Source organism: Chlorocebus sabaeus, chromosome 20 (genome assembly GCF_047675955.1).
Source record: "Chlorocebus sabaeus isolate Y175 chromosome 20, mChlSab1.0.hap1, whole genome shotgun sequence".
Taxonomy (NCBI): domain Eukaryota; kingdom Metazoa; phylum Chordata; class Mammalia; order Primates; family Cercopithecidae; genus Chlorocebus; species Chlorocebus sabaeus.
Genome location: NC_132923.1, coordinates 51039989 through 51055155, shown reverse-complemented (window position 1 = coordinate 51055155; position 15167 = coordinate 51039989). Strand labels below are relative to the sequence as shown.

At 37.2% G+C, this 15167-nt stretch overlaps 1 protein-coding gene across 1 annotated transcript in view; it reads right to left on the bottom strand.

Moving 5' to 3' along the window:
* Positions 1-15167, bottom strand: part of COL24A1 (collagen type XXIV alpha 1 chain) — a 390023-nt gene that overhangs the window by 108666 nt on the left and 266190 nt on the right. The window contains exons 35-37 of the mRNA XM_007978084.3: positions 14608-14661; positions 13248-13301; positions 12981-13088 (exon numbers count right to left, since the gene is read on the bottom strand). Coding sequence (XP_007976275.3) covers positions 12981-13088; positions 13248-13301; positions 14608-14661 — 216 coding nt within the window. The remainder of the gene's footprint in view (positions 1-12980; positions 13089-13247; positions 13302-14607; positions 14662-15167) is intronic.

Sequence of the window (15167 nt, the reverse complement as noted above, 5' to 3'; positions counted from 1 at the left end):
TTGATGGGATTGCTTTTGGAATTTTTGTCATGAAGTCTTTGCAAGGGCTGATGTCCAGAATACTATTCCCTAGGTTCTCTTCTAAGGTTTTTATAGTTTTGGGTTTTACATTTCAGTATTTAATCCCTCTTAAATTGATTTTTGCATATGGTAAAAGGTAGGGGTCCAGTTTCAATCTTCTGCATACGGCTAGCCAGTAATCCCAGCATCATCTACTGAATAGGGTAAACTTTCCCCATTGCTTGTTATTATCAGCTTTGTCAAAGATCAGATAGTTGTAGTTGTGTGGCTTTATTTCTGGGTTCTCTAATCTGTTTCATCGGTCTGTGTAACTGTTTTGTACCAGCACAATGTTGTTTTAGTTACTTGTAGTATAGTTTGAGGTCAGGTAGGAGGACGCCTCCAGCCTTATTCTTTTTGCTTAGGATTGCTTTGGCTATTTGGGCTCTTTTTTGGTTCCATAAGAATTTCAGAATGGCTTTTGCTAATGCTGTGAAAAATGTTCTTGGTAATCTGATAGGACTGGCATTGAGTCTTTAAATTGCTTTTGAGAAGTGTGGCCATTTAAACAATATTGATTCTTCCTATCCATAAGCATAGAATGTTTTTACATTTGTTTGTGTTGTCTCTGATTTCTTTCAGCAGTTTCTTGTAATTCTAATTGTAGAGCTCTTTCACCTTCCTAGTTACTGCATTCCTAGGTTTTTTTTTTTTTTTTTTTTTTTTTTTTTTGAGACGAAGTCTCGCTCTGTCACCAGGCTGGAGTGTAGTGGTGCGATCATGGTTCACTGCAACCTCCATCCGCTGGGTTCAAGCGATTCTCCTGCCTCAGCCTCCTGAGTAGCTAGGACTACAGGTGTGCACCATCATGCTCAGCTAATTTTTGTATTTTTAGTAGAGAAGGGGTTTCACCATGTTGGCCAGGATGGTCTTGATCTCTTAACCTTGTGATCCATCCGCCTTTGCCTCCCAAATATTCCTAGGTATTTTATTCTTTTTGTGGCTATTATGAGTGGCATTAAATTCTTGATTTGTTTCTCAGCTGGGATGTTATTGGTGTATAGAAATGCTATTAATTTTTGTACATTGATTTTGTATTCTGAAACTTTGCTGAAGTTGTTTATCAGATCTAGAAGCCTTTGAGCAGAGACTATGGGGTTTTCTAGGTATAGAATCATATAATCTGCAAAAAGAGTTTTACTTCCTCTTCTCCTATTTGGATGCCTTTTATTTCTTTCTCTTGTCTGATTGCTCTGACTAATAGTTCCAGTACTATATTAAGCAGGAGTGGTGGGAGTTCCATCTCTCAAGGGGAATGCTTCCAGCTTTTGCCTATTAGGTGTAACATTGGCTGTGGCTTTGTCATAGATGACAGTTATTATTTTGAGGTATGTACTTTCAATGTCAAGTTTGTTGAGGGTTAACATGAAGGCATGTTGAATTTTATTGAAAGCTTTTTCTGCACCTATTGAGATGATCGCATGTTTTTTGTTTTTAGTTCTATTTATGTGATGAATCACATTTGCTAATTTGCACATGTTGAACCAATCTTGCATCCCAGGAATAAAGCCTACTTGATCGTGATGGATTAGCTTTTTGATGTGCTGCTAAATTCAGTTTGCTAGTATTTTGTTACAGATTTTTGCATCTACGTTCAACAGCGATATTGACCTGAAGTCTTCTCTTTTTGTTGTATATCAGAATGATGCTGGCCTCATATAATAAATAAGGGAGGAATTCCTCCTACTCAATTTTTTGGATTGGTTTCAGTAGGATTGGTACCAGCTCTTCTTTATATCTCTGGTAGAATAACACTGTCAATCTGATCCTAGGCTTTTTCTGGTTGGTAGGTTTCTAAATTACTGATTCAATTTCAGAACTCATTATTGGTCTGTTCAGGGTTTCAGTTTCTTCCTGGTTCAGTCTTGGGAGATTGTATGTTTCCAGGAATTTATGAATTTCTTCTAGGTTTTCTGGTTTGTGTGCAGAGAAGTGTTCGTAACAGTCTCTGAGGTTTTTTGTATTTCTGTGGTATTGATAGTAATATCCCCTTTGTCATTTCTGAATGTGTTTATTTGGATCATCTCCCTGTTTTTCTTTATTAGTCTAGCTAGTGGTCTATAAATCTTATTTATTCTTTCAATAAATGAAGTTTTGGTTTTGTTGATCTTTTGTATGTTTTTTAATAAATGAAGTTTTGGTTTTGTTGATCTTTTGTATGCTTTATTCTCATCTCCATTTTGTTCAGTTCAGCTCTGATTTTGGTTATTTCAGCTTTTGGGTTGTTTTGCTCCTGTTTTTCTAGTTCCTCTAGGTGCGATGTTATGCTGTTAATCAGACATTTTTCTAACTTTTTAATGTAGGTATTTAGTGCTATAAACTTTCCTCTTAACACTGCTTTAGTTGTATCCCAGAGATTTTTGTATCTTGTATCACGGTTTTCTTTAGTTTCAAAGAATTTCTTGATTTCTGCTTTAATTTCATTGTTTACCCAAAAATCTTTCAGGAGTAGACTGATTAATTTCCATTTAATGGTATGGTTTTGAGAGATTTGTATTCTAATGATTCCTAAATTATATCACCTGCTCTCACTCCATCACTGACCTTCTGATTACCCTACCTAATGATAGCTCTGCATTTCTATTTCGTGTCTTAAACTTTATGCACCCAAAGCCAAAGTCTCAAAATTCCTCCTCCTAATCCTAAACTGCTTTCCCCCTACTCTTCCCCACCTCCACTGTAATGAGGCAAAATTTGAAAATTAGTAAAATAGTTTTCTTTCTTGCCTCTTTGAATATGAGGACTTTGCCTGTTCAGCCTCAGGTGTCTGCATGCCCAAAGGGTGAATGCCTTAAAATAATATTTTTCTATTTTCCTTGTTTCCAACTTTTAACATTTCACAAGTTGAGTCTGGAGCACCTAGCACACAAAGCTGTCCTGTGATAGAGAAGACACTTTCCATGTATTACCATAAGGCTTTTACTAGATGTTAGAAGGATGAGGATACAACATAGGGGAAGTAAAGATAAGCACAGAGGTTTTGTTTGTTTGTTTTGGCTCCAGGAGAATGTGGGAAGGCAAAGGAGGAGTGAGAGACATATTTTCCCTTTCTGAGTTTTGTCAGAGAGAGATCTTTGTTCCCAACTACTCATTTGGAATTTGGAAAGGTATCTTCTGTAGATATCACCTGATGTGTAGCCCTGTCAACATGGTTACTCAACAAAGTCAAAATGAGGAAGACCATATGGTTACATTTTCCTGAGCTACTGGGAAGTTCGTGGCAGGAACGGGGTGATCACTACTCTAGGAATATATAGCTCTACAATAAGGGCTGAAGAGCAGGTTTCCTTGGCTAGTACTGAATAAGGACCACAGCAGACCTCAGAGACATCTATAGAAATTAGTGGGACCTGATGTGAGACCAGTTCAGCAAGGGAATCCTCTTCTCCAAAAAAAAAAAAAAAAAAAAAAAAAAAAAAAAAAAAAAAAAAAGAAAGAAAATTACTAGACACAAAAATCATCACCAGAAACCATCAGGGTAGGCAGTGAGGGAAGATTGCCTTGTCCCAATTAGCATGAATAACAACTGCATCAATATCCAAGGCATCCTCATCCTTGCCATCACAAGACACATAGACTCAATGTTGGAAAGGAGTAAAAGAGAGAGGTCAAGGACTCAAGTCTGAGCACCTGAAGAAACTACTACTTTATATGATTAGATTAAGTTTAAGCATTCAACTGAATCAGATTTTAAATTTGCTCTTTGCCTGCTGCCATCTGCCCCCCCAACCCCACTGCATTCCACTAATCAGTAAGTAGCAGCTTGTGAGAAAAAGCACATGAGCCAGAAATAAATAACATATCTCTAAGTACAAATTTGTTGCTCTGTTACACATTTATTGGCATGATCATCCATTCAGTTGCTCAGGCTAAAATCTAGGGTTTATTATTTATTACTTTATCCCATCTTCTCAACATCTAAACCAGGAGCAAATTCAGTCAGCTATGCCTCTAAAATATGTCTTGAATCTGATCATTATTCACTATCACTGTGTTTTCTCATTCCAAGCCACTATCATTTTTCATCTAGACTACTGCCAAAGCTTTATAAGTGGTTTGGTCCACTTTTAACCCCATAGTCCACTTCTTCACAATAGCCCAAATAATCACTAACAATTTTAATCATACCTTTCTCTCTGTTCAAAACCTTCCACATGACTGTCCATTGCAATGAGAATAATCACTAAACCTCCTATCATGGTCTATAATACCCTATGATCTGATTCCTACCATTTCTCTGACATCATGTTTTCCAATTATTTACTATAATCTAGACACAGGGCTCTTTTCCATTTTTTTCTTTCCTTTTTTAAAAAATAGATCAAGACCCCTTCTGCCTTAGGGCCTTTGCATTAGATATTCCCTCTATTTAGAAATCTCTTTTCCTCAGATAATCACATAGGTGGCTTTCTCTATGCTTAGGTGCCTGTCTCAACGCAGCCTCAGGTAGTACTTCTGTGATCACGCCAAATAGGTAACCCCTTTACCTAGTCACTCCACATCCCAGTAACATATTTTCTCCCTTCCTTCTTTCCCTCCCTCCCTCCTTCCTTCCTTCCTTCCTTCCTTCCTTTCCTCCCTCCCTCCCTCCCTCCCTCCCTCTCTCACTCCCTCTCTCCCTCCCTCCTTCCCTTCCCTTCTTCCCCCCTTCGTTCCCTTCCCTTCTTCCCTCCCTCCTTCTCTTCCCTTCTTTCCCTTTTCTCTCTTTTCCTTCCTTCCTTCCCTCCCTCCCTCTTTTCATTTCTTCCTTTCCTTTCCTTTCCTTTCCTCCCTCCCTCCCTCCCTCTCTCCCTCCCTCCCTCCCTTCCTTCCCTCCTTCCTTCCTTCCTTCCTTCCTTCCTTCCTTCCTTCCTTCCTTCCTTCCTTCCTTCCTTCCTTCCTTCCTTCCTTCTTTCCTCTTTCTTTCTCTTTTTTCTTTTCTTTCTTTTTGACGGTCTTGCTCTGTCACTAGGCTGGAGTGCAGTGGCATGATCATGGCTCACTGCAGCCCTGACCTCTCAGCAATCTCAAGCAGATGCTCCCACCCCAGCCTCTAAAGTAGCTGGGACCACAGGTGTAAGCCACCACACCCAGCAAACTTTTAAATTTTTTTGGTAGAGATGGGGGTTTCTTTATGGTGCCCAGGCTGGTCTTGAACTCCAGGGCTCAAGTGATCCTCCCATCTCAGCCTCCCAAAGTGCCGGGTTTATAGGCATGAATCACTGCACTCAATCTTTATTTCCTTCACAGCACTTATCACTACCAGAATTATCACTCATGTTCAAATTGTCTTCCCACATTAGAATACAAATTCCTATAAATTTCATGACAGCATGAACCTTGTCTGTTTTGTTCACTGCTGTAACATTAACATTTATAACTGTGCCTGGCTTAATAAATATTTAATGAATCAATAAATGAGTGACAGAATGTATGCCCAAAGTTGAAAATAATTAGCCCTAATCAGACAGTAAGTTAGTCTATTATGTATTCACTTGTAAGAAAATAACATTTTAAAGAACATGCATTAAATGTCAAAAGTAAAACCAAGGTTTGTGAGTAAAAGGCAAAGTATAGTGAGAGATTTTAATAATACTTTTCAGCTTCTAGGGAACAGAACATATGAATCTATTAGGAAATTTTTGCACAGTAAACTTCTGCACATATTTAAAGAACCCATTATGTATGAGAAAAGGGGTTGCCTTTTTCTATATGGTATTTTCTTGTTATTATAATCAGAAAGAACTCCCTGGTTATTTGTTCAGTATTTTTCTCTTCAAGGATATGTTGTTGTTTTATTTTTTTAGGAGGAAGTGTAAATTTCCACTGGTAGTAGGCTAGTTTATTTTAGCGCTTTTCCTGAAATGTGTAAATAATATTTTGCTCCAAAATGTTGGCTTTTAAAAGTTAACATTGCCCACTGCAACTCATTTGTGTATCCAGAGGTTTCCAGGGCATATAGGAAAAATAGCAACATTTTTTTTACAATGTGCATGCTAAAATGGATTTATTCAATAATTACAGAAAGAAGAATGCTATTTTTTTGATGTGTGCCTACAGTCCCAGCTATTTGGGAGGCTGAGGCAGGAGAATTCCTTGGGCCAGTACGGCCAGTCTGGGCAACATAGGAAGACCCCATCTTTTTAAAAATGCTATTTTATACAATTTATATATGTCATTTATCTATGTCATGTTGATTGAGAATTGTCAGCTTGATGTTGCTTACTAATAAAATAGAGGAACCAGTTGGGATTCCCTATTTTAGACTTTGCGAAAGTAGCTGTTTTATCTCAGAAGTATCACATCAAATCTATTTTTTAAAACAGACTTATTGAGGAATAATTCACATTTACATATGTGGCAGTCACGATACGTATATATTCATACATGATATCCACATATCATGTATATGAATTATGTGCCCATTTAATGTGTACAATTCGACGATTTTTAGTATATTCACATAGTTGAACAACCATCACCAAAATCAATTTTAGAACATTTTCGTCACTCCCCCCCAAAATCTCATTATCATAAGAAGTCACTCCCCATTTCTTTCTAACCCCTCTAGCCCTAGGCAACCACTAATCCACTTTCTGTATGTATAGATTTGCCTATTTATGATATTTCCTATAAAAGTACAATATGTGGGCCGGGTGCAGTGGCTCACACCTGTAATCCCAGCTCTTTGGGAGGCAGAGAGATTGAGACCAACCTGGCTAACACGGTGAAACCTGGTCTCTACTAAAAATACAAAAAATTAGCCGGGCATGGTGGCAGGTACCTGTAGTTCCAGCTACTTGGGAGGCTGAGGCGGGAGAATGGTGTGAACCCGGGAGGCGGAGCTTGCAGTGAGCCGAGATCGTGCCACTGCACTCTGGCCTGGGCGACAGAGCAAGACTCCGTCTCAAAAAAAAAAAAGTACAATATGTGGTTTCTAGTGAATTGTTTCTTTCATTTAGCATAATGTTTTCAAGGTTCATCTATGTACCATGTACTAGTACACCATTTCTTTTTATTGTCAAACAATATTTCACATGTTATTTATTAATTCATCAGGTGATGCCCATTTGGGTTGTTTCTACTTTTTGGCTCTTGTGAATCATGTGCTGTGAAAATTCATGTACAAGTTTTTGTTTAAACGCAATTCTCGTGGACATATATACCTAGAAGTGGAATTGCTGGGTCATATGTTAAGTTCACGTTTAACATTTTGCAGAACTGACAAAGTGGTTTACAAAGAAACTGCAGATTTTATATTTCATCAGCAATGTATAACGGTTCCAATTTCTCCATATCCTCATTAACACTAACCATCCTAGTAGGTATGAAGTGGTATCTCACTGTGGTTTCTATTTGCATTTTCCTGATATTTGTAATGATATTGAGCATCTTTTCATGTACTTATTAGCCATTTGTATATCTTCTTTGGAGATATTTAAGTCTGTCCATTTTTCATTTATGTTAATTATCTTATTATCATATTGTTAATATATTCTGAATATGAGTCCCTTATCATATATGATTTTCGAATATTTTCTCCCATTATGTGGGTTGACATTTTACTTTCCTGATTGTGTCCTATGAACCAAAAAGCTTTTAATTTTAATGAAGTCCAATTTATCATGAAGACATACTCCTATGTTTTCTTCTAAGACTTTTACAGTTTTAGCTCTTACATTTAGGTCTGTGACTCATTTTGAGTTCATTTTTTTTGTAGCATAAGGAAGGGTTCAACTTTATTCTTTTGCATGTGGTTATCCAGTTGTTCCAGCACTATTTGGTGAAAAGACCATTCTTTCTTTCATTGAATTGTCTTGGTGTATGATGTGCTTTTCTAAATGAAATTTATTTTGTTCTTTTCCTGTAATTTGTTTCATTTCTTGAGATAGCCAATAACACTAACCACACTTTGAATACAACCCAAATTTCTTATCATAGCTTAAAAAGTCCTTCATGATCTACTTCCTACCTATTTCTTCAAGCTCATCTCAAACAACTTTTCACTATTTATTATGCTGCAGCTGTAATAGCTTCCTTTCAGTTTCCTAAAAATACTTAGCTCATTCTCACCTCTATATCTCAGCCCTTGCTGCTTCATCTGTCTTGAAGGATCTTCCCACAGTTCTTTGCATGATGGGTTCCTTTTTATTCTTCATGTCTCAATATAACTGTCCCCTATTCAGAGAAGCCTTCTCTCACTACCCTAGCTGAAATATGTTCTCTATCTTTAACTAGTTGACTTTTCTACCCATCATCAGTTATTCTCTTTCATTACTATGTTTATTTCCATTATGGCATTATCACAGTCTGCAGTGATCTTTTAATCTGTCAGTCTTCTTCATTAGATTATAACATATGAGGATCAGGAAACTTGGTAGTCTTGTTCCCCACTGTATCCCTAATGTTTAGTAGAGTTCTTGGCTTACAGAAGGTACTCAAAAACCTCACTGAATTCACAAATGAACAAAAATATTTTATAGAATCAGTCTGTAAGGCTGAATAAAAGTTTAGAAAATCTAAGACCATGCATTTTTTAAAGCCTTAGAACCTTTACTTCCTAGAAAATCTATGTTAAAAATCTATGTTAAAAAAACATACAAGGATCTTTCCTGATAGATACAGGAATAGAAAAAAATGGGGCCCTACTAACTTAGTATCCCTCCTGACACAACCATCTTGGGAAGTTCTGCATAGCTCCAACCCCTTATTTTGTGTCATGTGTGAACATATAAATTAAAGAATGACTCACTCAACAATGTACAGCTCTTTAGTGGGAGATCAGGGACACAGTGGTCAGTGCAGGGCTTGCTGTTTGTGTTGCTTTATGATGAAACTGTTCAGAATAAACAAGCCTAACACCAGAGTCACAGAAACTATTCCGAAGATAAAGATTTAGATAATCATTTACTCCATAATGCCACTTACTGCCATTGACCCTAAATTCCCAACTGATTGTTTCCAAGGAAACTGTTAGAAACAAGAAACATGTATATCTTATCGTCCTTTTCTAACTATTGATATTCTTCTCATCTTTATGACTTCACTTTTAAGATCTTATTTAAAAAACTTATTTGAGAAGGTCACTTTATTTTATTTTATCTTCCCTTAAGATATTCACCTCTACCTATTATCATACCACCTTAAACAGGTAGTAAAAACCACATTTCAATAAATCCAACCAAATTTTCTCCTAAACATATGAAACAGGACAATTTCATTGTAATACATCCAACTTTGGAGTTGATAGTTGCATGTCTGCTCAGATATTAGATAACACAGTGGTAGATTTTTTAGCATAGATAACAGACCATAAGTCTGGCAGATGTTTCTTTTCAGATGCTTCTTTTCAGATGCTTCCCAATTCTTTTCTCATGCAGAGTTATGCATTTAGGCAACTGAACATTTTAGCACAAGATCCAAGCATAAAATATACAATTTTATTTTTCTGTTTAAAGAAATCTAACTCCTGGATTTGGAATTCGTTACTGATGCTTCTCTTGCTCTATTTTTTCAATCCAGATCTCATTCTTCAATCTTCTAGGAAGTAAGGAGATCTTTTCTTTTCTTGAAAAAAAAAAAGTTTTATTTCTTTCTCTTACTCTCTTTCTTATTTATTTTGTAAGAATCCACGGTAGCATCTTTGTGACACTGCCTAAGGAAGAATTTTTAAAGTGCAAAAATAAATCCGGCATTAGGCTGTCTGATTAAGCAATAGTTCCCTGGATTGCAAAATTCTTTTGAAAAAATATGCCATGGTATTTTTATTGAGTTTATAAGCTGAAAGCCATTTAAAATTCCAAGGAGAACAACAAAAAGAATAAAAAAACACACATGTGGTGTTACTAAAAAAGGCACCAAAGATGTGTACTAGGCATGATTTTTCCTGGGAAAAATTATGAAGCAGATGAAATCTGTGTTTATCATTTTTCCATGACTTGTTTTGAGTACCTTTTCCATCTCTGCTCTACTCGTCACTAACTGTCATACCGTATCATTCCTCTTTGGGATTCCTTGCTGTGTTATTCTATGGTATATGTTTAGACCTTCCCTTTTCTTAATTCTGTTTTTCCCCTCCCTACAAACACCTAGGATTCTACTAGAGAACTATGCTAGTTGAGTTTTTAAAAATACATGCTAAAATATGAATAACTGTTGATGGCTTTTCCAACCTAAAAACAAATTTGACAAGAATTATCAGGAAGATAATCACACTTTCTTGGCATTTGTTACTTGGCTTCTCTGTGGGTACAGGCGTGATGCTAATGGAAGAGGGATGAGTCCTTTAACAAATATGAAAATTATTAAGAACTCTAGAGGGGAAAAATATGGGGCCAAAGCTGGTTAACCTATGGGTAAGCAAGGCTTAGAGACACAAATCCAGAAAATAAAGAAAGTTCTTTAATGGCTGGGTGTAGTGGCTCATGCCTGTAATTCTAGCACTTTGGGAGGCCAAAGTGGGAGGATCACTTGAGTTCAGGAGTTTGAGACCAGCCTGGCCAACATGGTGAAACTCCATTTCTTATAAAAATACAAAAATTAGGTGGGCATGGTGGTGGGTGCTTGTACTCCCAGCTACTCGGGAGATTGAGGCAGGTGAATCGCTTGAACCTGGGAGGGAGAGGTTGTAGTGAGCCAAAATCGTGCCACTGAACTTCTGGGTGACAGAGTGAGACTCTGTCTAAAGGAAAAGATTCTTTATTAATAATTTCTTTAGTGATTTCTTTATTCTTTAGTAAATAAATAAAGCAGTGCCATCTGCTATATTACCTTGTACAAATCTCTTAGCTTTTTCTAAGTTTTTTTCCCAGTTGTAAAATAGGGAATAATAACATCTATAGGTTATTGGGAGGATTCTATGACAATATATAAGTGAAATTATATTGTTTAATGTTCGGACTAATGATGTCTAAGATAATTTTGGGGGCTGGGTGTGGTGGCTCACACTTGTATTCCCAGCACTTTGGGAGGCCAAGGCTGGTGGATCAGTTGAGGTCAGGAGTTTAAGACCAGCCTGACCCACATGGTAAAACCCCGTCTCTACTAAAAATACAAAAATTAGCCCGTCATGGTGGTGCATGCCTGTAGTCTCAGCTAATCTGGAGGCAGAGGTAAGAGAATCTCTTGAACCCGGGAGGCAGAGGTTGCAGTGAGCCTAGATTGTGCCATTGAACTCCAGCCTGGGTGACAGAGTGAGACTCCATCTCATAAATAAATAAATAAATAATTTTTGGGATTCCTAAGTACTTTGTATTTGCTGTGGTGGAACACCCATCACAGTTCTTCAGGACTGAGAGCAGGACACAGAAGAAATGGGCACTTTATTACTATTGTAAAACTGAAGAGAAAAAGTTGCCATTTGCCAGTGCTCAAAAATATCTGATACTTCTGGTTTATCTTCATTCTTCAAATGTTATTTTGAAATACGCTATTATTTGGGGGTAGATGTATTATATTATTATTTTAATTGCTGCTAAAGGAATTATAGTCATTGATAAAAATGAACGGTGAGACAGCTAGCTTGTGTTTCATTTATGATATTTGTTGTTTTCTTCCAGATAGAGCTTTCCTCTTAGTCCTACAAACCTAACTGAACTGATTGGGGCAGGGCCCATTCAATGATCTGCAGGTTAGAAACCAGAGGAAAAGAGAAGGACAGAAAAAAAGTTGAAAATTATAAACTCTGTAAACCATTACTTTGTCTTCCAGTCTGCCTGCATGATCAGTTTACTCATAATTAGTTATTCAGTCTTTACTGAGCTCCCATGTGGAAATACTGGAGCACAGAAGCACTGTGGTTTATGGGAAGGAGTAAAGACAGAGCATCTGGTTTTGAAGAGCTATGCTTTCTCTTGGGGAAGAGACCCACATGCTTAAATGTTGCAATCTTTAAAAGGCAGAATAAAACTGCCAGAGTACAGAAGAAAGAGAAACCATTTTCTGGTAGGGTCAAAAGGGATGACTCCCAAGATAGGAGAATACCTCCGAAGGCAAGAATATTTAGAGAAGTAAAGACAATAACTCTGAGGAGAACCCATGTTTAAAGATATGAGACAAGAAAAAGGGAATAGTAAAATGAAACAATAGAATGACCAGATAGGCTATAATATGGAAGACTATAATAAATATAAATTAAGCATTTAAGCAAAAAGGATGCTATTTGCGCGCTCTCTCTCTCTCTTTTTTTAGATGGAGTCTCCCTCTGTCTCCCAGGTTGGAGTGCAGTGACATGATCTTGGCTCATTGTAACCTCCGCCTCCCGGGTTCAAGCGATTCTCCTGCCTCAGCCTCCCAAGCAGCTGGAATTACAAGCATACACCGTGGCGCCCATCTAATTTTTGTATTTTTAGTGGAGAAGGGGTTTCACCATGTTGGCCAGGCTGGTCTATAACTCCTAACCTCAGGTGATCCACCCACTTTGCCTTCCCACAGTGCTGGGATTACGGGACTGACCATTATTCTTATTATTTGTTCACATCTTCCATTTGTCTTGAGGTGAGATAATTTGTTCAATATGATGTTTAGAACTTCCCTTGAAGTAATAACAAAATTTATTATAACAAATAAGTAATAACAAATGCTTGCAAAGAATTTCTTGTTTCATCCTGGAGCTGTGATATTACTCTACAACAATAATGTCCGTTATAGGAATATAGATCCAAAATATTTAATCAAACTAAGTTCAAGACAACATAAAACATTCCTTTATAAATGCCTTATGACAGAAGTTACATGGCTTATGGGCAAAGCATCTTTCTTCTTTGGATCTTAGGAGGGCTGATAATCAGTTCTTGACTTGTCCTTTTCTCAAGCCACAGTTCCACATATACAATTACCCAATGGATATATAAGGAGGTCAGAGCGTGTATACGTGTGTGCATGTGTACACATACAGGCAGTGAATTCACTTAGTATTTGAAAGTGAACCCAGCAGTACTTACCGGAAGGCCCATTTGGCCTGATCTACCCAAGGGTCCTATAATTCCTGGTAAGCCCATGTCTCCTTTTTCTCCATCCTCTCCAGGAAGTCCCCTTCCTCCTGAAACTCCCTGTAATGCAATAAAAAACTTTTTTATAAAAGAATACAGTGAAATAATTATGCCAACAAAAAGCAGATTTTTGTTTGCCACACAAAAATAATGATGTCTAATATTTTAAAGATTTTACAAAGCATCTATTTTATATATAATGTTAAAAGTATAATTTACCTTTAACCCATCTTTTCCTTGGAGACCTTCTTCTCCAGGAGCTCCTGGTTCACCCTATTTTGTAGCAGAAACAGTACGACTGAATTTTTTTTGCTATATCATTTATCTTATTTTATTTTTAGCCCACAGCATATATGGAAAATAACAAATTTGTGTTCACTTATTTCTATTACTTTATCTCTAAAGAGGATTTGACAGTATAATGAGCATGATTTAATTTGCCTTGAATAGCTCTGAAGATGCTTTCATGATTCAGAGTGTCATAAATTCAAATATAAGATGATCCCAGAATATTAGTAAATTTTAGATAATTAAAGTAATATACATCCATTTGGTAGCTCTAGAATTTTATACAGCTAGACTTGTGTTTTTGAGTTCAAGAAATGTAAATACTGCATCTCATAAAATTATAGTGCTTTGCTATATTGAATTTACATGGGCTAATATAACTTGATTCAGTTATGACCACTCTACCAGATTTTTAGAGTTTCCACATTTTCTCCCTTTCAACAGAGAGGGAAAGATTAAGGCTCTGGTACATTAATTAGTTGCCTTTTAGATATGGAACTTGCAGAAATGTAGAGCCATACTTTACAAAGCTATTAAAGTAGGACTGGCTTTCTTGATACTGAAATTATTTAAAAGTAAATTAATTAGTGCATCTTTATCGTTGCTCCATCTTTTCTATCACTGACATTTCTATTATCCTCACTTCCCATTCACCCCACTCCACACAAAAAAGGGAATGTAAAAAGAAAGAAGCCAGATACAAAATATCTCTCCCTACTTTGCCTTTTAGTGAACAAATGTCTCTTAAAATTATCTTGGGCACTATTATCTTAGGAAACAACTCCTTACCACAGCTCAGAATAAAGGCTATCTATATTAGGATAACTTCTCAAAGCTATCTAACTGCAACAATTTGCAATTATGGCCTTGCATCTTGTTAACCCTGCATGATCATAGGTTTGGTTTTTTTTAGAGCAAATTAAATCTATAAATTAGATTTCTGTCTTGTTAGGTTACGAACTATTCTGAGAGTTGATCACTGGTACTTGTGAATTTCTTCTTAATGCTGACACTAGTGACAATCACAGTGACTCCACGTTTTTGGTAAGGGTTCTACAAAGTATACCTGATTTTGAGAAAAGGACATACGAGGTTAAGACTCTAAATACTACTAAATTAGAACAGGGACAAGATTTGACGTGCAGCTTTTGAAATTATGAAATAAAACCAAACGTTTTCTATAATGTATCAGAAAGGTTTATTATCCTATTTTTTGAGTGTTTAGACTAATAAGTTTTGAGTCTCTGAAAGAAGTGGGTTAGTGTATTAAAAGTTTCCAGTGGGCACTCACCCGCAAACCTGGTTCCCCAGTTTCTCCAACACTTCCTGCAGGTCCAACATCTCCCTGAGGAAACAAAGGGAAAGATTAAACTCTTTTCTACTAAGACTGCATGGCTAATTATGGAGGGCATGTCATAAGGCACGGTTCCCCAACGTCTGGGCCGTAGAGGGCACCTGTCCAAGGCCTGTTAGGAACTGTGCCGCACAACAGGAGGTGAACAGCTGGTGACACAGCATTACTGTCTGAGCTCCACCTCCTGACAGATCAGTGGCAGCATTAGATTCTCACAGAAGCATGAACTCTATTGTGAACTGTGCATTTGAGGGATCTGGGTTGCACAATCTTTATGAGAATCTAATGCCTGATGATCTAAGGTGGGACAGTTGCATCCTGAAACCATCCCCTGCTCCGCTTCCATCTGTGGAAAAACTGTTCCATGAAACTGGTCCCTGGTGCCAGACAAATAGGTTGGGGACTGCTGTCATAAGGAATAGGAGTTCCAAATTTTTCTCTGGGGGCTTCCACCTTCTTTCAAGTTGGCAAATGTAGGAGATTCAATGGTAGCAAGT